At 39.0% G+C, this 20,628-nt stretch overlaps 1 protein-coding gene across 1 annotated transcript in view; it reads right to left on the bottom strand.

Moving 5' to 3' along the window:
* The window catches only part of COL1A2 (collagen type I alpha 2 chain), a 40,658-nt gene that overhangs the window by 8,581 nt on the left and 11,449 nt on the right, over positions 1-20,628 (bottom strand). The window contains exons 13-40 of the mRNA XM_008494149.2: positions 19,065-19,109; positions 18,735-18,788; positions 18,601-18,645; positions 16,074-16,127; positions 14,502-14,600; positions 14,373-14,417; positions 14,175-14,273; positions 13,586-13,639; positions 13,377-13,484; positions 12,471-12,524; positions 12,281-12,379; positions 11,362-11,415; positions 10,885-10,983; positions 10,133-10,186; positions 9,656-9,709; positions 9,476-9,529; positions 9,324-9,377; positions 8,446-8,490; positions 6,324-6,422; positions 5,601-5,708; positions 4,131-4,184; positions 3,524-3,577; positions 2,916-2,969; positions 2,754-2,807; positions 2,544-2,651; positions 1,581-1,634; positions 1,434-1,487; positions 391-552 (exon numbers count right to left, since the gene is read on the bottom strand). Coding sequence (XP_008492371.1) covers positions 391-552; positions 1,434-1,487; positions 1,581-1,634; positions 2,544-2,651; positions 2,754-2,807; positions 2,916-2,969; positions 3,524-3,577; positions 4,131-4,184; positions 5,601-5,708; positions 6,324-6,422; positions 8,446-8,490; positions 9,324-9,377; positions 9,476-9,529; positions 9,656-9,709; positions 10,133-10,186; positions 10,885-10,983; positions 11,362-11,415; positions 12,281-12,379; positions 12,471-12,524; positions 13,377-13,484; positions 13,586-13,639; positions 14,175-14,273; positions 14,373-14,417; positions 14,502-14,600; positions 16,074-16,127; positions 18,601-18,645; positions 18,735-18,788; positions 19,065-19,109 — 1,971 coding nt within the window. The remainder of the gene's footprint in view (positions 1-390; positions 553-1,433; positions 1,488-1,580; positions 1,635-2,543; positions 2,652-2,753; positions 2,808-2,915; positions 2,970-3,523; positions 3,578-4,130; positions 4,185-5,600; positions 5,709-6,323; positions 6,423-8,445; positions 8,491-9,323; positions 9,378-9,475; positions 9,530-9,655; positions 9,710-10,132; positions 10,187-10,884; positions 10,984-11,361; positions 11,416-12,280; positions 12,380-12,470; positions 12,525-13,376; positions 13,485-13,585; positions 13,640-14,174; positions 14,274-14,372; positions 14,418-14,501; positions 14,601-16,073; positions 16,128-18,600; positions 18,646-18,734; positions 18,789-19,064; positions 19,110-20,628) is intronic.

Raw genomic sequence — 20,628 nt, 5'->3', positions numbered from 1 at the left:
TAATTCAGATTGTTGTGTGGATGCTCACATGTTGCTCCTTTTTCTATCCATCATGCTCAATTTCAGACTGAGGGACTCTTCTTCCCTCTCTCAGACTAAGTAGTAATTTCTTCTGCAATTAGCCTTGTTCCTATCACTTGGGCTACTTGCACAGAAAGACACAACTCATCACAAGAAAAAAGGACAAAAAAATTTATCCAGAGATCAAGTTCACTTTTTATGGCACTTATGACACATTCATGAACAATTTCTTGAGTAGTCTCAGTGGAGATTCTACTTCAAAGTTTTCCTAAAGTTTTGGATAAATGAGAAAAGCCTTTCAAAAATACCACAAGAATCTCAGAAAGCTTAACATTTACATGATAACAAAAATTTAAATGAGATACTTACAGCAGCACCAGCCTCTCCAGATGGACCTTTCTCACCAGCAAAACCAGGTGGGCCAGCAATACCTTGTTCACCAGTACGACCAACTGGACCAACATCACCACGTAGACCTCTAGGACCATCTTTGCCAGCTGGGCCAGGAGGACCAGGGGGACCAGTGATGCCCTAGGATTGAGTATGGTTAGGATATCATTACAATACAAACCCATCAACTGGGGAGGACAGAGATAAGTTTAATTGTATTGTATTTTGCAATGAAGAGGTTATCAGCTGTCCTGAAGCAGCAACCTCTATTGCTTTTGTTACCAGTGGATAGCTGGAATCAGCAGAATTGTTCAACTGAAAGACTGGGTTTTTTATACATGTGAAAGTGGCAAAGTTTGGTAGAAAAATACTGATTTAGCTCTGGAGATATCAATTGTAACTATAAAATCTTTGAGAAAAAAAACCCTCTTCCAATTCAAGAGGATTATTTGCTTTGGCTACTGGATACTGTAGGGTATCTAGGGAAAGAAATACCTTTTGCTAAAGGTTGGAAACACCTTTGAAAAGGGAACTATAATGTCAATTTGAAATGAGAACTTTTTGTTCTAAAAATAAAGTAGCAGGTACTCACATTCTTAAGCGCTATGAGAGGCTGCCCTATTCAAGACAGGGGCTAGAACTGCAGATCCTGTAGTAAGTGTGGACATAAGACAGCCTTAAGATTATTTTTCTTGTCCTTCTTATTCCACTCAGAATCAACAGCCATGCAGCTACTCACAGTGAACAAAAGCAAAAGAAGTACGGATGTTTACAGATGGTTAAGCACCTCAAGGTGCAGAGGGATGATGCTTGATGGATTGTAAAAAACAGACTCAAAACTAAATGCATAACTCTCCCTCTGGGAGTTTAAACAGTTGAAAGAGATTTCTTATCTCAATCAGTCCTATGAGGATATGAGGTGATTCCAGTTTAGAATTTTCTCCATGTAACAAAAATGAGGATTATCTCTAACCACTGCAACTTCTGACTTATCTCCCATTAGAACTTCATTAGGCACTTACAGCTGGGCCAGGAGGACCAACTCTTCCAGCAGCACCAGGGAAACCAGTCATGCCCTAAGAATAAAAACGAAAAGGAAGATTTGGTTTAAAGGAAACAATGACTTAATGGAAAGCAACAACGTCAGTGTCAATGGCCTAAGGACTTACAGGAGGACCACCATCACCACGAGGGCCAGCAGGACCAGCAGCACCAGCAGGACCCTACATATGAAGGATTGAAAAAGACAGATGAGTCAAGCAAAGACTGTTCATGTTCCTATTCAGAATAAGGGCTCAGTCTCATAAAAGTTAAGGGTGATTCTGCTTGTCACTTTAACAGGAGGATGACTGAACCTAAACTCACAATTCCCATCCCAGTACCAGGATAGGACTGAAAATCAGTATCGTAAGGTCTGAAAAGTGTTGCCTAAGGCCTTTATGATTCAAATTAACTTCCAAATGTTATGGGCACCTAAGGAAATCTGGAGGTCAAAATGTGAAAGACATGGTAAAGCAACGAATAGCAATTCCTCTGTTTGTATGACCAATAAAGTCATGTAGTACCAGGGCCCAGTATTGCTCTATTAGAAGCATATATTAAGAACCCCAAGCCATGTTATCCTGCAACATTTTACAGTGTGTGAAATACCAGAGCATCATTTCAACCAGCTCCCCAGTAATGGGGACCAGGATATATACCTTTGGGCTATACAGGTGTTAGCACATGGAAAGTCTGTGTGGGAGTGTGTCTACGTATGCTTCTGAGTCTGAAAGTCAGACAGCAACACCACATCCTATCTTTGAAGGAAGATACCACCATCCACAGCTCAGAACTTACCTGCAATCACCCCCTTGAATGGTCCAAGATAGGATGATTTTACTGATGTTCACAGCAACTTGAAATTATTTTTTTTTCTCTTCATTTCAGTTCCAGACTCACGATCTGAGCCCACATAAATAGATTGACAAAGTTTATACAATGTGTGAAAACCAATATGGTCACTTTTCTTCACAGCATGGTTTGAAGTTTTGTTTCTAATTGCCTTGTCAAAATTCAAGGCCTTCAGGCTAGTGTATTGCTTGCATAGCACAGTCAAGACACCTCATTTTAAAAAGACATAATTTACTTACTGGTGGTCCAGAAGCACCGATTGGGCCAATAGCACCTGTTGGACCAGTTTCACCCTTAGGTCCCTTAGGCCCACGCTCGCCTTTAGCACCAGGCTGACCAGCTGCACCCTGTGAGCAGAAAAACACACAGAACAAGGAGTTGGAGAAGCATGCAAAGGTAACAAAGAAATGGTGTGCCATCAATAAAAGGAAAGTGCAAATAATACTCACAGGGGGTCCAGCAAATCCACTGGGACCTACAGGACCAGGTTCACCACGTTCACCCTGAAGAGAGGATAAAGAAGAGAGGATTGTTTGGAGTAGGCTTCAAAAGGGCATTTTTCTGAACATTATGACTTAGACAGAAGAATATCTGTAAGAATTGCTACTTACAGGGATACCACGGGCACCAGTTGGACCAGAGGGACCAGCAGGACCTCCTTCACCCTGAAATAGATGGCAGAGAACATTATGACATTGTGGGGGAAGGCCTCACTGCAGTCAGAACAAGGGTGATCTTGTTATATATAGTCACATGTAGTTAGTGCCCCCGTGTCTCCAATGAAGGTGTTACTGAAAATGCTTCTGTGTTGACCTGCCCTACGTTAATAATTTCTAATAATACTCAGACAGGATAAGCAATCATTCTGAGTTCATGTATAGTTGTTTGACACTCTATCAAAACTTCCTCTTGTAGTGTGGGGAGGATTGTGGGGATAGGAAGAATTCAAAGTCTAAATAAAAATCTTCTTCCCATACACTGCCATGTAGACGTGAATCCCTTATCCTTTTAGGAAAAGGTTTGGGGTGCTATAGCAAACTTCACTGAATAGTTCTACAGCCCCAATAAAGCTTGCCTCCCAAATCTGAAAAAGCTGCAGAATTCATGCACACTAGAAAGATGGAACTGGTTTTCGTGGAACTCCTCATCTTAAATACTAATGTGTGGGGGTAACTGCATAAACAAGCAAGACAATTTTTAATTCAAAGAGTAAACTTACCCGGTCACCAGCACCACCAGCAGGGCCAGGAGCTCCAATAGCACCAGGGAGACCCTAAGGTCAAGAGATTTGTCACTTTTAACAAAATCTAAAGAGGAGTGACTACATTTAATATTTTTTTCTCTTTTCTTAGAGGCACAGAGTCATGTGTGTGACTTTCTTCTATCTGTTTTCAATATAAAGAACACATGATTTTATCAAACAAAACCTGCTCTGGTATTTTCCTTCCAAAGTATGAATTTTAGAAAAGGCAGTCAAAACATCAAACAAACAATAATCTTATGTGGCTCTGAAGGCTGCCTTTAGAATTAGTTGTCTAGTTTGAACCCATAAAGCTAAGCAGGATAATGTCAGCCTAAACAGCTGCTTATGAAAGACAAGGTTCTCTGCTGTTGTCATTTCTTTGCTTGCATGTATGAGAAGTTGTTATTTTTTTCTCATTCTACTCCCACATTCAAACAAAGGGCAATAAAATCATTCTGATCTGTATAAGTAGTGAGCAGATGTCAGAGGAAATGAAATACAGTGGGAAATACAAGTCCTGAACATGCTTTTTAGACACTTAAGTTCTGAAGTGTAGAAAGGTAGAAAACCAAAAGATACTTACACGAGCACCATCTCTTCCAGTTGCACCAGTATCACCCCTCAGACCTGGGGGACCCTAGAATACAAACAGGAAAAAAGCCATTATATAGGTAACGAACACAATAGTTTCTATAAAAGAAATCTTTGCAGGGTATCCATGTATTACTTGCACATCATATGAGATGCTTGTTATCCTAGTTTGTTTGTGGAATGGACTTCCATTATTATTTCATTCTTATTCCTGAGTATGTACTGACCTGCAAAGCGAGAACTTGCAGACAGGGAGGACTGACATGCTCTTCACAATCATGAGCCTGCCCTTTTGACAGGAAACCTTTTTATTTTCCCCCAGGTGGCAAGAATTTTGAATGGAATTAAATATTCAAAACCACACTGATGTATATTCAAAATGATAAATTTAAATCCCCAATCAAAATTCTTCTATTTTTATCATGAAGTAACCATATGCAAAAACTCCTCTGGGTATTCAATTTGCTTTCTATTTGGGGCAGGAAAAGAACTATTAAAACACTGACATCACATGAGTGGTTACATAAAATGCCATAGGTTATAAAAAACCTATGAAAAACCCATGAAAAATTTATATCCAGGCCATTCCTAGTGCCAAGAAATCAGACTGATCTATTGTAAAATAAAATCTTGCAAAGAGATATAACCAGCACCCTGTTATATCGCTTTGTTTTAAATATATTCTGCTCTTCTGGATTGATGTGCATGTTAGCACACGTTTTTAAAAAAAAAAGTCACAAATAATTTTCACCTTTATTTCCTTTTTGCTAATTTGCATTTATGCTAAGTGACAACAGATTTTTTTTAGTCAAAACAAATAAAGCAGTTCTAGAAATCTCAGTTTAGTGTTCAGATAATGAGCCAAAAGAAATACAGAATGAGATGTAAATGACAAGATAAAATTAAAATCTATAAGCAATTTTATGGATAAAGCAGAGCTAGCAACAGGACTTGGAACCAGACTTCACAGCTTTTTATAATGGTTTACATGGGCTAAAATGTTTTTTGATTTTATAGGCAACTGGTATATCCACAAAATTTTTGTTACTGATTTACTTATATTGTTCTTATTGCACCTACAGCAGTCAAAAATTTGATCAGAGACTCAATCCTTTGTGATCAGTTGGTCCATTCCTACAGTAAACCTGTACTCAAAGACAGCTTTAGTATTTCTTTGGTAAAGATAAACTCATTGTTTAACCAGACCTCTAAAGCACTAACTGCCCCTTAAATCAATTCCAAAGACTATGGAAAGATCAAAATACAACTTCAGAAAAGACTGTCAGTCTGTTAGACTAACAAAACCTCTACTTACTGACTACTAATGAGTAATCAGGTAATACAATTTCACAGTAAATGAAGTCAAATTGGGGTAACTTGTGCTTTTAAAAAATTAATTAAATTCCAGCATCTCCCAGTCCTGTGCATGCCATAATAAATCAGGTTAGACCATTCACCTCACCTTTTCACCCTTGCCTCCTGGAACACCAGCAGCACCTCTTTCTCCTGGGATACCACCAGAGCCAGCAGGACCAGGAGCACCAGCAGCACCAGCATTGCCAGGCTCACCCTAGGAGAAACAGTGGATCATGTAAGACAGGTCAAATCATTCACACAATCTGGAACAGAATTTTGCCATTACTACTTTACCCAGTGTTCTGCTTGCTTTCAAATAATGTGACTAGTAGTATTTCATCTTCAGCTATTGTGCTTATTTTACTCTTTACTAATTGTAAAGATGCCAGATGTGAACACTCTCTGATTCTTTGGGCTCCTGAGTTTTTAGGGTGTTCCATATTCCAAACTAAACTTTTGTGGAAAGACCATCTACAAATATCTTGAAAACTAAGAGCCATATTAGCATAAAGCCAACACTAATTTGGTAGATGATAGCTCATTATTGTGCTATTGTTTTGGGGAAAATATTGCTTACTAGTCACAAGAACTTCCTGCATATAAGTAGAGGTGGATATAAATAGAAGTCAGCATGAATTTTGTCCAAAATATTGGAGTAGTACAGCTGACAAGCTCTATTCAAACTGATTCCAATGGAGTCTCTTTCCTTTCATCTATAGTGCTAAGAACAAAAGAAAAGAAACTTTTGGATTGCCTCCATCAGGAATTCAATAGTGAGGCAATGCAGAGAGAATAGTAAGGAAAGGGTAGCTGGAAAAGGCACACATACCTTGTTGCCATCGGGGCCTGGTGGGCCTGATGGACCACGGCTTCCAATGGGACCAGCAGGACCAACAGCACCACTTTCACCGGGAGGACCACGTTCACCCTGCAGGAGACAGTCTTATTTTTTTCCTCGAATTGTTCTGTAGCTTAGGTATTTAAAAACACTGACCAGTAGCAATGACAAAGTGATGTATTTTCAGCTGCACAAACCATTAATAACTGTGTTAGAACTGTGCAGGTATTAACTGAACATCTTGTAAGAATTGGCTCTAGTTTTGCCACAAAAATAGCCAAGAGAAACTGTCATGTCTTGCATTGATATAACAGCTGACAATGTGCAAGTACTTCTTGAATAAGGATCTTGGCTGCTGTGCTCATTCTGGTAAGTGTCTTGCATTCTATTGTCAAATGGAGCTTCTGATACCAGTTTGAGGGCAAATCATGGATTCTTGTTAAATTACAGCCACACTAATTTGGAATCAATTATTTTTACAGTGGAAAATGCCTGGTGAATATTGGAGATTAAAAGTGACAGCTAAATCATACTAATGTAACCTGTACTCTACAACAGGTGGGAGTATAAATTCCAAAACAGAAGTCATCTGAAGATGTGGAAGTAGAGAGGGTTTAAATTCACAATATATATATCAAAGATAGAAATATAAGTTTTACTAAAGGTATCTCAAATTATTCCAGTGTTATTAAGATGTACGAGTGAATAATCTGATAAGGCACAATGGAGATTTTTAATTACATTGGAGAATCTGAGAGTTTAAATGAGAACTGTAATGTGGTCAGAAAACTGACTCAAGGAGAGGTACCACTCTGCTGGAAAGCACCAATGATGCAGAAGCCTAACCTACATTGCAGTGATATCCCCAAATTAACAAATCGTCCCATTATTTTCACATACATTTTGATAATAACAGAGAGAAAGAAAAGGGAGAAAGATATTTATGAAATATGCAGATACCACAAAGGTGGAAGCTCCTGTCAACAGGAATGTTGGTATGTTGTACAGAAAGTGAATAACCTGCTGGCTGGCTATCATGGTAGGAGTGGGACAAAATTCAAGAATACAAAGTATCAAGCCATTTACTTAATGTAAAAAAATAAAACCAAATGTGCTGTAAATAGGGATGGAACTAGTGAAGATGACAGATGAGGAAAGGCAGTAGACAGTAATCAACAACATGATGCAGGCATGAAAAAGGCAGCCATGATCTGGCACAACCAGCGAGGTATTTTCAGGAGCTGGATTGGATGTATCAGCAAAATGAAAGGACATGATTGCTAATACAGCCTCAGGAGACTAAACATAGGGAGGTGAAGTGCTGTTTAAGCCAATTGACCTGACTGACAAGAATGAATGAGAATAGGTGTCACAAACCCATTTCGTGCAGAAGTAAGAGGAAAAAAGGAAGCAGTAGAAGTAGTTTAAACATCAACTCTCTTTATAGGGGGATCTGAAAAGCAGGTAATTAATCACATATTTTATAAGCTGCTCATCGATCTCCATAAATGGGACTTTCCTGCCATGGAAAGGAAGGAGAGCCTCTACACAAAACGCTACAGATGTTTATTTGCAGAGCAGGAATAAAATAGTGGGGGCAGTATCTTCTAATGACTATCCTAGGCTCTGGATTTAGCCCACTCTTCATTCACAAAGACATTACATGGGAAGCAGGAGCTGGCTGGCAAGGGACAGTGTGCCTGAACTGGTCAGGGTAAGAAGGTCTGTGCACAGGCACTGAAGATGAAAATTCTCACATGCACTAGGCCTCAGTGTAACACAATACAGTCAGTCTTTTGTCATCCACATTCTCATTGCAAGGTTCAGTAACACACACACACACAAAATTAGATCAGCTCATCAGGACACCATTACTTGGGTAATAGTCATTTGCTTATCTAGAAGGTCACTAACACTGGCATCTATCGTGTAATATAACCATGTATCCTGACATGTGCAAAGACCAGAGAAAATTCTCCTTCATTCCTGGAAGTATGTTGCAGTACACTGTTTTCTGTAACTGAGAGACCACTTGTCTTGAGAAACTTGAAAATGTGTATGGGTACTGTTATTATTGAACACATGACAGTCTGCATTACACTTAGTTACTCACTCTTGGGCCAGCAGGACCAGGGAGACCAAATTCACCATGAAGACCCTAGAAGAGAGTAGACATATGGGTAAAGCTTATTTCTAAAGGAAACTTACTAGCTGAACTTATATTTTGTTTCTTAGCAGTAAATAGAAGTGTTTCTCAAATCACAGCAATGTATTGAAAATCTTTGGAGTAAGCTTTTAGATAAACAAAAATAAACAAACCCTTTTCACAGAGCTGTGCAGTATCTCAAAGCACACCTGAGAGTAATTTCTCATCTAAAGAAAGTGTTAGCTATTAAATTCCAAGCTCATTTTTAACATACATGCCAGGTAAACTCTTTTACAGGCACACAGAGGTATGTAACTGAGAAACTTTAAGGGTGGTTACAGCACATAGAATGCACAATTTGCAGATTACATCACATACTTTGTGCAGAACCTAAAGCCTGAATTACCACTGAGCCACCTCAGTTGTATGCCACTGGAAATTCACTGAAATTAACTGAGGTGCAAAAGCACACAATGGGAGTGATGGAGGTTCGACTGAAAGTTGAAGATTTCAAAGAAATTTGAAGTAAAATGCTTCCCATGCAGGGTATATTCTTTTTTGAGAGGGACACATTTTATTGTTGCTGAAGGCCTGAAAAGCAAAGGATTGGCTTTGCTCTCTTTCAAAACCAAAACTTTGAAAGAAGTATACTGCAAATTTCAATGGGCCTTCTTCATTTGTAGCTAGTGTTAACAAAAGGAACTATTAAAATTTGCATTCAGCACAGATTGCTTTCTTCTGGCAAATGGATCCAACAGGCTCTTGCTTCACCACACGAGCAAGTGTAAACATACTGTTTATGCAATGCCTGTCCCAACTTGTGGAGTACTGTATCTGTCACTTACCCTTTCTCCTGGTTTACCAGCTTCACCAGGTGGACCCGAGGGACCTGGCAGACCCTAAGGGGAAAGAAACAAGAAGACAAACAAAGTTAAGGCAGAAGCACATCCTGCTTGTAAGCCATAGATAAGATTGAGTGGAGCACAGAGTTTCTTACCTGGAATCCAGGAGGGCCAGCAGGACCTTGTTCACCCTTTCCACCTTGGTTGCCCTGGATGGAATAAAAAACAAGTGATTACCTTGGAAGGAGAAACACAGGAAAATTTATTTTAAAACGGGAGGTCCAATTTATGAAAAGTACATCACTAACTGGATCTGTATGGAGGCTGTTACTTACAGTAACTCCAGGGGGACCTTGGGCACCGTTGTTTCCCTCTGGACCAGGAGCACCCTAGATGTGTTCAAGTAGAAAGCTGTTATCAAAGTTCTGATTTGTTATGAATAATATCTCTCTAAAATGATTATGTGATGAAACCAAATCTCTCTAGCATTTTGAACTTAACCATTTACTTCTAAGAGCATTGCTGTCAAAGGGTACCAAGGATGCTTACAATTGTTTTGATTAATTATTGCAGCACATTCATCCTCAAGGAAACTTCTTTTGGAATTACAGACTATAGGAACCTTAAGCTTCTATATTTATGCCTTAAGTAACAATCCCCACTGTCATGAGGCTAGATGAATGCATTCATCTAATGCTTTTCTATTTCATCATCTATCTGTCCTTGCACAAGACAAAGCCATCTCATTGCAGAGGTTTCAAAAATCTACTTCTTTTTCTCTTTGGAGGTTGATAAAGAAAACATTCACATACCCGTGGACCAGCAAGACCAACATTGCCTCTTTCACCAGGTTTTCCAGGTTCACCCTGAAGTTGAAAAAAAAATAGATAAAAGTTAACCAAGACTTCATAAGAGATTCAGTTTCAACTGCTAAACAGAAACTAATACGCTCCTTGACAGAAGATTTATTGTAGTATTTCTTTAAACCTATTAAAATTACATGCAAATTCAATCTGCCTTATTGAACCAGTTAGCAAAAAAAATATTCAAAACTCTATTCCTTTATTTTTTAATTCATAATTCCTCATACTCTGCCTAATATCCTGTGCAATGCACTGCATGTGTGTTTCTGCATAGCAACATCACAAATTCAAGAAATTATTGTTATCTGTAGTCTCTTTGTGACATGTCAATAGTGCCACTGAAATCACAGGTAGCTCTTCTCTAACATGAGTGAGCTTTGACTTGTGCTCTAAAAATATGACAGAACCTTTATTGAACTGGATATACATAAATGATAAAATGGACATAGAGGAATTGTAATACAGACATATATAATTCTATGCATGTCAATTTCTAAATATTCCTAACCTAATATTTTATTTAATCATATTTCAGATAACTGGAAAATAATTTAAAACAGAATTCTTGCATGTAAGCAAATGACATCCAATAGGCAGTAGAGGAGGACACAGGGATATTGATTTGATTGTTAGAGTTAGGAACCTAAAGATTAGTCTGGAAATATCTTTATACTAATAGAAAGTTTCTGCACTGTACTTACAGTGGGGCCTTTTGGTCCAGGGAATCCAATGTTGCCAGGCTCACCTCTATTACCAGCTGGACCGATTGGCCCAACCCTACCATCTGCTCCAGGGAAACCCTAGAACAAGAAATCATACTATTAAGTGGCTGGGATAATTTATTAAGAGTTCAGTTTTAGCAGAAATATGCACTGACAGGAAGCAAATGCCACTGAACTTTTAGACACCTTTGATACATTGCATGCTCATGCATACTCCATTTTTCTCCTTTTTGTGGAACTGTGTATTTCTTCTTCCCTTTCCAGAGCTGAGGCCTGATTTGAGACCCACAGAAATGAATGGAAAGTTTCTCACTGATCTTCTGAGTAATATGGTAGCAAAATATTGCTGGTTTTATGCACAGTTGTGATAGAGTTCAGTGCTGAGGTCTCTGGTTTTTAAATTATGTCCATGTTTCACATGCAATGGAGAAACAGAAGGAAAAGCAAGGTACTTACAACAGGACCTTCTTTGCCAGGAGGGCCTGGGCTTCCAGGCTGACCAGGGAGACCCTGAGGAAGGAAAGGTTTCACATTTTTAGAAAGAAACTCACTCAGGAGTTAAACATTTTTCTTTTTCTACATGGACTCATTCACACACAGAGATGCCAAATTATTAATACATATTGTGGGAACAGGATTGTATGTCCTGTCAACTTTGCATCTAAAATACACTGAACTTTTATTTGGTGGTGTGTGCTCCCATGCCACCTGAAAATCAGTATAGTCAAGTACCTGCTTCACTCAGATAATCTCATTTAGGCTCTAACTTTAGCAAATAATGTGCTTAAATGTTTGCAGACCCCAAATAGTTTACATGTGCATTCCAGACCCTTTCACTTCCTGGGTGGAGTAAAAAAAATGAAGAGTAGATGAAAGAGGATAAAACACCGTGGCACAGACATAATCTGGCTGCAGCCAGCACCACTACAGGCTGAGAGTTGCTTTCAGTGAAGTAATTTGCAAAATAAAATTGAAATAACTAAGATGAGTCATCTCGTATCATTTTAGCAAGGCTTGTTTTTCTTTTAAAGAGGACACACACACACTAGAGCTGTGATGTTAATGATCACATCCTGTAAATAATATCAAGAAGAACCTCTTCTCAGAAGTCAATGCAACATCCAGTACAAGGGGACACTTCTCCATGACAGGGCAATCAAATGGTACTGCACACAAAAGAAACTATTTTCAAAAACATTTTGATGCTGCTTAATTTCCTCACGGCAGCTTTTTTTCAATAGAGTGGTGGACCTTCTCAGACTGTGGTTAGCACAGGCTGAAATTTTGCAGTTGGATTTCTGAATAATTTTGTAACCAAAGTGTAAGTGATTTTCTTTTTGCATAGTTCAAACTTATACTACAGAGTCAAACTTACTCTTGGACCCATAAGACCAGGCTCACCAGGACGTCCACCATCACCATTAGGACCCTTAGCACCAGCAGGACCAGTAGCACCACGGTTACCAGCAGGTCCCTACCAAAATAAGTGATAGTAGGCAGAGGTTAGCAAAATGCATCATGTGTCCATAAAAATACGATAGTTTAGAAACAGTGAAAGGTCTTACCATGACACCAGCTCTGCCATCAGCTCCAGGGAGACCACGAGATCCAGGCACACCCTGAAAAAAATTAAGAAAGGGAAAGAAATAAATCTATTCCTGTAAGGTGTTTAGTGCTTGCTAAATTTCAGCCTCCCCAGCAGGTCTGATGAATTTGAGGTAAGTGCAGTGCTAAGCACACAGACTTCAGTATACAACTGTATACTCAGTATACTCTCTCAGTTTCTTTAGATTTCTTTAAGTTCTTATCTGCTTGTACCAGAGCATTTCACTGTTCATCGTAATCTAACAGTAGCTCTGGACAGCAGCTAGGATCCCCCAACCTGGCCAACACCATCTCACCTTTGCTTCTCTGCAGAGTTACTGTTTTCTCTCTAACTCTCTATATCCTGCCCAAGGTGCAATACTGAATCCTTACTTCTACCAAAAAATCTGAAGTAAACACTATCATTTCTCCTATTTTTTTTCAGTGAACTCCTGCATGAAGTCACATGCCCTCTGAAATTCACTGAGTTGTTCCCTCACAAAGTGAAAAGGGTATTAAGTCTCAGTGAAGGCACTGAATTGAAACCTTTTGCTTCATGCTATGTGTGAGCCAATTATTTGATTAAGCAGTTAAATCCCATCACAAAGCTTTAAGAGTAATCAAAGATAATTCACTAAGTATTACACAATGGATAAATCAAAGCAACCTCCAATTACTTCAGGGATAAGATAGTAAATGGCATTAATTCAAAGCAAAAATAGATTTGGTCCCAACTAAACAAAAGGCTGGCAATAGCAAATGATCTTTGCTTAGCAGTGTTAATGTGAATTTAATTACTCAAAAGTATTTAATTTTCCTTTCTGAGTCTAGTTTGATTTCCTCTTTCCCTTTTGCTCCTGCTTCTGGAACATGAAAAGAAAACTTACTCTTAGACCAGCAGGGCCTGGGGGACCAGCAGAGCCAGGTTCGCCATTGCTGCCTCTCTTGCCTTCCTCACCATTAGGACCAGGAGGGCCAGGGGGTCCAGCAGCACCCTAATTCAGGCACAAACAGAAAAAGAAGAAATCAGATGCTGTTTTGCAGACATTTTCAGGCTTCATTCCTTGTAAAAACCTTCTCATGTTGCCATACTTACAGGTTCACCCTTGTTACCGCTTTCTCCCTTGGGACCAGCAGGGCCTGGTTCACCCTAGAGTCCAAAACAGAGATCATAGAATTAAGCATCTTTCAAACAAATTCTCTTCACCCTGAACAACTTCTTCATGAATCAATATGTTCTTTAATCATCCAATGCCACACCTGACTCTATTCTGGTAAGTGCCCACTGAACATAACTGTTTCTGGCTTAACAGGCATGAAATTAAACATCCTAAAGTTACTTATAAATGGCAGTAGCTGAACTATGAAATATCCAGGGCTGTTTTCTCTACTAAGGATACCCAGTGAGGGCTTGATTGGGAGATTGCTGCTACCTATCTCTTGACAGTATCAATGTGGACAAAGCTTAACAGTCCCTGCACTCAAAGGGAGTGCAAAGTGTACCTCTTCAGTCTCAACATCTAAAGCAAGCAGTGAAACAGAAATGAAATACAATGTTTAATTACAGTGGAGCAAGAAAAGATGTCTGGGTTAAATTAAAAAATACATCCTGATGAAATCCTTTACAACTGTCAACACTGTGTCCAGTGTTCACATGAAGACATACAACATACAAGGTCACTTACAGCAAGTCCTCTAGCACCACTTGGACCAGAAGGACCAGGAGGACCAAGAATACCACGGGGACCAGGAAGCCCAGGAGCACCAGCAACACCAGGAAGACCCTGTCCAACAGAGAAAATAAAGGTATGAGCTCCTTTCTGTTGCATTAATTGAGTTATGTATTTTTTAGAGCAAACAAGTGTGAGTATGGCTGTACTTACAGCTGCACCTTTAGCCCCTGGAAGTCCATTAGCACCAGGGTTGCCCTGTTAAGAAAGATAACAATACTGATTAATTCAGACTCTCACATGCCCCTGTCTTACAGTAGATAAAATCTGCAAGTTACTCACAGGAGGGCCAACTGGACCACTAGAACCGGGAAGTCCAATCTCTCCTCTTGGACCAGCAGGACCGGTAGGACCAGCATGACCAGCAGGTCCAATTTCACCCTGTTTGAGAAAAGGATAGAGCTTTCTATTAGTATATACAGTGCTATGGCAACAAGGGAGCAATCATGTATTAGCCTGATATTAAGAAGACAATATGATATATACATGCATATATATATATATATAGTCCCACTCAGAGGCCAGGAAGTAAAAGACTGGAGTGCAGAGTGCTTTTCGAAGTACGGAAGCTGGGAAGCTTCTGGGAAACTTAGCTAGGCTCCATCAAAGCTGATAGCTTAACCAGAACAACAGATGCTCAGCACATTTAAGAAACTACATTATTCTTGAGGGCTACATAGAAGGTCAACTTAAAATATTAGGATTATAATTCTAGTCTTATCTGCAGTCATGTGCCTCTAACATTGACCATTATCTTGAACCTTAAGAAAACGTTTGCACTGATGTAAATAGCAAAATAATGCCTGATCAGCCTGTTGCAGCATGGTGTTCACAGTGGAGTAAATGACAGGAAAAAAGGTTCTTGTTTTTCTTGAAGCTTGTATTCACTAAGTTTACTACAAAAAAATCAGTACTACAGCTTCTCTTCATCTATTTTCTAAGTAGTCAGAGTTCACTCTGGACATGTAGGCAGACTTCTCTTGAAATCACATGCTGTAAAAATACTCACATCAGAGATTTCATGATTTCCAAGAGTCTTGCCTTTTGACATAAATAACCAGAATGGGATCTCATTTTTTTTCTCACCTTCCCTGGAGTTAATACTAAGATGGCTAGCAAACAATGCTCAATTTTCTTCTAAAGGTGGATCAAGATAAGAAATTTGTCTATTGTGACATGATGCTTGTGTATTTGTGTTACGGATGAAAAATTGTGTCACATTACATATAAATGTATGCAGCTCAGAGCTCCTTGGCAACTGGTCAGTGAAATTTTTAAATGCACTATCAGGGACACTCCTACACAAAATCCTCTGTCCATCCCTGGACAAAACAGATTTCAAAATAATGAGTCTTGCTCAGGTAAAAATGCTAAGATCTGAGCAATAAACTGAATCATCTAAGTTTTAGTCTGCAAGGCAAAATGGTATTGCCCTAAACCTGAAAAGTTTTTCCATTGTAATTTCAATTTCAAGAATTTAGGCTGGAAGGACCCTGATACCTAAATGCAGCTTATTGGCCCTCCATTACCATGAACCATGCCACCTTTCGAAGGTGTATACAACTACACCATGTTGCAAGTAAAAAAAAAAAAAAAAGAGGTTACATGTCCTCCTGAACCTGCCTAACGTCAACTTTCAGCTGTGAAAAAACTGCTGTATTTTATATAAGCATTCATACATGATTTCTCCAAATACTATAGAGATTCATCCTCATCCTGATCTGTAACTGTTGAACTGTTGATAAGAAAGCTCACCGTGTTTGGAGAGGGTGTTTTTTCCACTATAACTAGCTAAACTAGTTACTATATTTCATCTTCACTAGTGAATGTACCTGTAGAAGAACATGTTCATACCTTAGCACCAGGAGCACCTGGGAAGCCTGGAGGACCAGCAGCACCAATAGGACCCTAGGAAATGAAAGGGAAGCAGTTGTGTCAAGGTATTCAATGATGACAGAAGCATCCTCCTTGCTAAAGTAAACAGAGTAAAAAAAAAAAAAAAGCACATTTACTTAAACACTTCCGCTCATTACCACCTTGGAATATCAGCTGCCTTCTGCAGTTCCAAACTGACAGATGTGGTTGACTACAAACAGTTATGAGTAAGGTCAATGATGAAAAATATTTGCAATGCAGCTAAAAAAAGCAAGTATTAAGCAACCATTGGTAAAATCTTGCCTTGAGGCCAAACACCTGAGAAAGAATAAACAGAGGATGGGCAGAGGCAAGCATCTATCTGCAAGGGGAGATGTCTTGCTGTGTGGTTTCACAATGAAGGAAGCACTGCATCCTGCAACTGCACATCTTAGGTGGCTGTTTCCAACACCTTTACTAATTCTGTAGGGCTAACTCTGTAGGTTTTTCATAGTAGTGGTTGTTCTTAATTACTGGTTACTCACACGAGCCCTGCATTTGTCCTTCTCCACATGTGGAAAGAGGGTGGGTGTGATTCCTGCACGACTTTACAAGCCAGTGCACAAGGTATACTGAGGTCAGTAAGAATGTAGTAAAAATTGGATCAGGCATAACAGCAGTTGAGGGCAGGGAGTTGGTTCTAATGTGAACAGATTAAAAATCTTGATTTGTATCCAAAGTATGCATTTTGAGGCTGTGACTACATGCAGCCCCAGCGACCTTTCATTAAACTGTTGGGTTTTTTTAGTGTCAAAGGAGTAGCATGTCTTTTCTACTGGCTTTCTACTGATTCTACTGTATCTGGCTATTGCTGTGAAATTTGTAATTATGATGGGACAAGCTTCATAGTGTACCACAGGAGAAGATGCACTGATGGATTCACAGGCTTTGCTATTCTTTGATGCATACAAATACAAAGGTAGAGTTTTATTTCAACTATTAGTAAAATATCCAACTCATTCATAGCTACTGCGAGTTGATAAGTGCTTTTTTCTGAGCTAACATCTTTCACTTATAAATACTATAAAACTGCCTCACAAATTCAAGTGAATAAAATTGGTCAGCTGGTATCACAAAGAGGAACTGGCTTCTGATGTTCTACAATTGACTGTGGTTGTTATAAACTGGGTACCTGGAATTCTCACTTCTTTCAGATAAGCAAAGAAAAACAGACCAAAGACCAAATGCTCTTTAAGATATGTATGAAAAGATAAACTTCCAGAATTTCTAGTGCAGTGCTGGTTTTTTTTAAAATTCCCAGTGGAAAGGAAAATAAAACAGTGCTTCTGTTTTAGTTTTTAGAAACTATGTTAATAACTGTTATGCAGAATGTTTACAGCATCATAACATAACTGTGTAAAGTAACTTTAATCTGGCACTGGGACACAATGAAAGTCCCTGCTGCTGCCCATCCAGAGTAACATCTCTGCAACAGCAGCTCCAGAATATTTTTTCTGTAGTAATTAATTTGCCTGCAAGATAGCTAAAATACTTTGGTTCTACTACGAAGTATAAGATTAAATCTTAGCTATAAAGTGTATGTTTGGTTACAATTCAAATGCCCAACCATGTGAATGTTTCAAATGCTCCATACAAAAGAAGTGAAATTCACACTTATGCTAACATTTGGCTTTGTTGAAGCATGGGAGATGTTTGCAGTGACAAGGAATATTATAATCTACGTTAGCCAAGATAACAGAACCAAGTACAGCTTCATCATTGATTAGAAATCTGAAGGCAGGAAGGAAAAATTATTCTGGGCTATTCCTGAGATTTTACAGGAAGTAAAAATAGTAGAAATACTTCTATACACCTTGCACATTTATCTCAATGAAATAAGTAAGGTTTACTGAATTCAGAGGTATACGAAGATAATAACTCCTTTTAAAGGGACAAATCTGCATTGCATAGCACTTATTAGAATGGTGACTGTTTGCCAGTCAGATCAGGACAGGTAGATCTCATTGGCTTTTCACACAAGCTCACATAACTCAGGTATTAGGGGTGAATGAAAAGGTTTAGCTCCTATTAGTCAGACAGGACAGAGCTGCAGATGCAAAGCTGTGTCCTGCAGTGCATATTAGTTTTAGGGTGCATATAACTATAGTCACCTGCAACACATCCATGGCTAAAAAGCAATAAGTCTTAATAGTTTTGGGATGAGGACTATCCTGTTAAACTTTTCCAAATCAGAATGTCATTCATGGGGTGTTTCCCTATGACCTCATGAATGCAAATGAGGTAATATTTGGTTCCTTTGATGAAGATGCATTTAATGTAAATCCCAATACAGAATATTGTCTGCAAAAGGTTTTGTTAATTATTTTTGTGATGATCTGATAAGCAATTACTAACTGTGCTAAAAATGTCTACACAATCAACTTCTTGGAAGCCCAAGAAATTCTCTATAAACAGAAAGAGAGAGACAAGGCCTAAGGGAACCAGACTGTCATAGACTGAAACTTACAGCGGGTCCAGTGGGGCCAGCGCTGCCATCACTTCCACGGGCACCCTGTGAGAACATGACAAATACAGTTTGAGAAGAGATTCAAAGATGGGAGACTTGTCATGATGCAAACACACAGATGGAAAGTCACTTACAGCTGGTCCAGGGGCACCTACTCTTCCTCTCTCACCAGGGAGACCACGAGCACCCTGAAAGAAAAATTAGAGCAACTCATTTGTATCTATTCACTGAACAAAGTCATATACATATTTTTTTTCCTGCTAAGTCTGTGAAATATGCTTGTGAAATGTAAATTCTGACAATTCTGTTTTACATCTTTGCATTACATCTGTGATGTACATATACATCTATTACATTAGAGTAGGTAGTTAGCTGGAGTGTCACTGATGACAAAAACTAACCAAAGTGCTGGCTGGACCTTATCTATCAGTTTATTATTTTCCACAGCAGCAGTAAATACTTACAGGTTGTCCTGGGGTACCATTTTCACCAGGAGCACCAGGTTCTCCCTATGAAAAAAAGAAAGTTTGCAGGCTTGGATTAAAGGATGCTTTGAACAGACAGCACACCACCATCTAAAAATCCTACTGTCCTTGTAGTACTTGAACCCCATTATACAATCCCATCAGGTCCTGAGGGTGCAGACAGTGCAACTGTCCCTGCATATACTGGAACATGGACAATTGGAATCATCTTGGAAGAGGCAGGCCAGAGTACATCCCTTCCCTTTCTCAGCTTTCTTTACCCCCTTTATTTATGATATGTACTGTGTAGCACACACAGAAGAAAGAGGGCAATTCAGATAAATTAGCAGCTGTTTTTAAGCTAAAGCAGAATCAGAATTATACTATCTTTTGTCTTAGGTTAAGGTGACAAGGTTCCTGCCAAATAGCTGGAAATAAGGATCTGCCTCAGGTATTTTTAGTTTAAGACCAACAAAACTGAGACATGAGTGACAGCCATTGAAACATAACTCCTCTCTCTTCAGTACTAAGTGTTCTCAACCCACCTGCAACTGATCTAGGCTGGTCTAGAGTGACATGGTTTGTCTTAGACCATTTATATCTTGGATATATCTGAACGTACCTAGTCTTAAATGCTGCATGAGTTTCTGCCTTAACTAGAAGAGTTATATCATGAGTGACCTTGCCTTTTTATGCTTGGGTTTTCCAGTCAGATTACTACTCGAAGTAATAATAGTTCTTTACTTAATTGCTTTATCTGCTTTTAGTCTCCAAAGACATACTGAGTATTTGCTATCTCACTGCCATACTTTTCCTGGACATTAACAGCTTGCAGTGAAAGCAGAGAATACTGTTTCAATTAATAACTCTACAAGCAAGTAGTACTAAGCTCTTAGAAACAAGCAATAGTAGAATTAGTGTTTAAGCTTTCCATTGTTGCCTTAAAAGCTCTTGAATACGCATCTCTTGTGCATAAGTCATCAGCATCAAGGTTTTCTACAACTCGGTATTGTGGTAGTGTTTTATAAGAACACTGCTATTAGCCAGTGAGGTGGAATTGGAGGAGAAGACACTAAGAAAGGGAGAGTTTGCTAATTATATTTCTGGATCCTGTTTAAAAGGCTTTTTTAGGGATAGTGCTCAAACGTGCACTCACCTGGGAAAGGTAAAAAGGAAAAAGGCTGAAGATCACATGGCTTTAACTCAGAAGAGCACTATCCAAAGTTTTAGCAGAAAGCTTTACATTAGAGCATGTGTCTCACATGGCAGAATTTTGTAGAAAAATGAGAATATTTCATTGCAGTGTGCTTTAAAAAACCCACCAAAACCCCACGTAGAGTATATAGAAAAGTAGAGATAGCAAAAATCTTGCTGATCACTGCTTCTGGATAACAACTTATTAGTATCCAAATTCTGCAGCTCCTACTCATTGAAAGCACTAATTTGACTGAGGACTCAAGAGGAAGGTCCTAGGAATAATTCCTCATGTTAAGGTGCACATATTTGTCCTACACAGATCCACTGACTTACAGATTATTGCTGCTGGGAAATGTTCAAGGACAAC

The sequence above is a fragment of the Calypte anna genome, chromosome 2 (assembly GCF_003957555.1).
Source record: "Calypte anna isolate BGI_N300 chromosome 2, bCalAnn1_v1.p, whole genome shotgun sequence".
Lineage (NCBI taxonomy): Eukaryota > Metazoa > Chordata > Aves > Apodiformes > Trochilidae > Calypte > Calypte anna.
The sequence above is the reverse complement of the archived record's forward strand: the minus strand, read 5'-3'. Positions and strand labels throughout refer to the sequence as shown.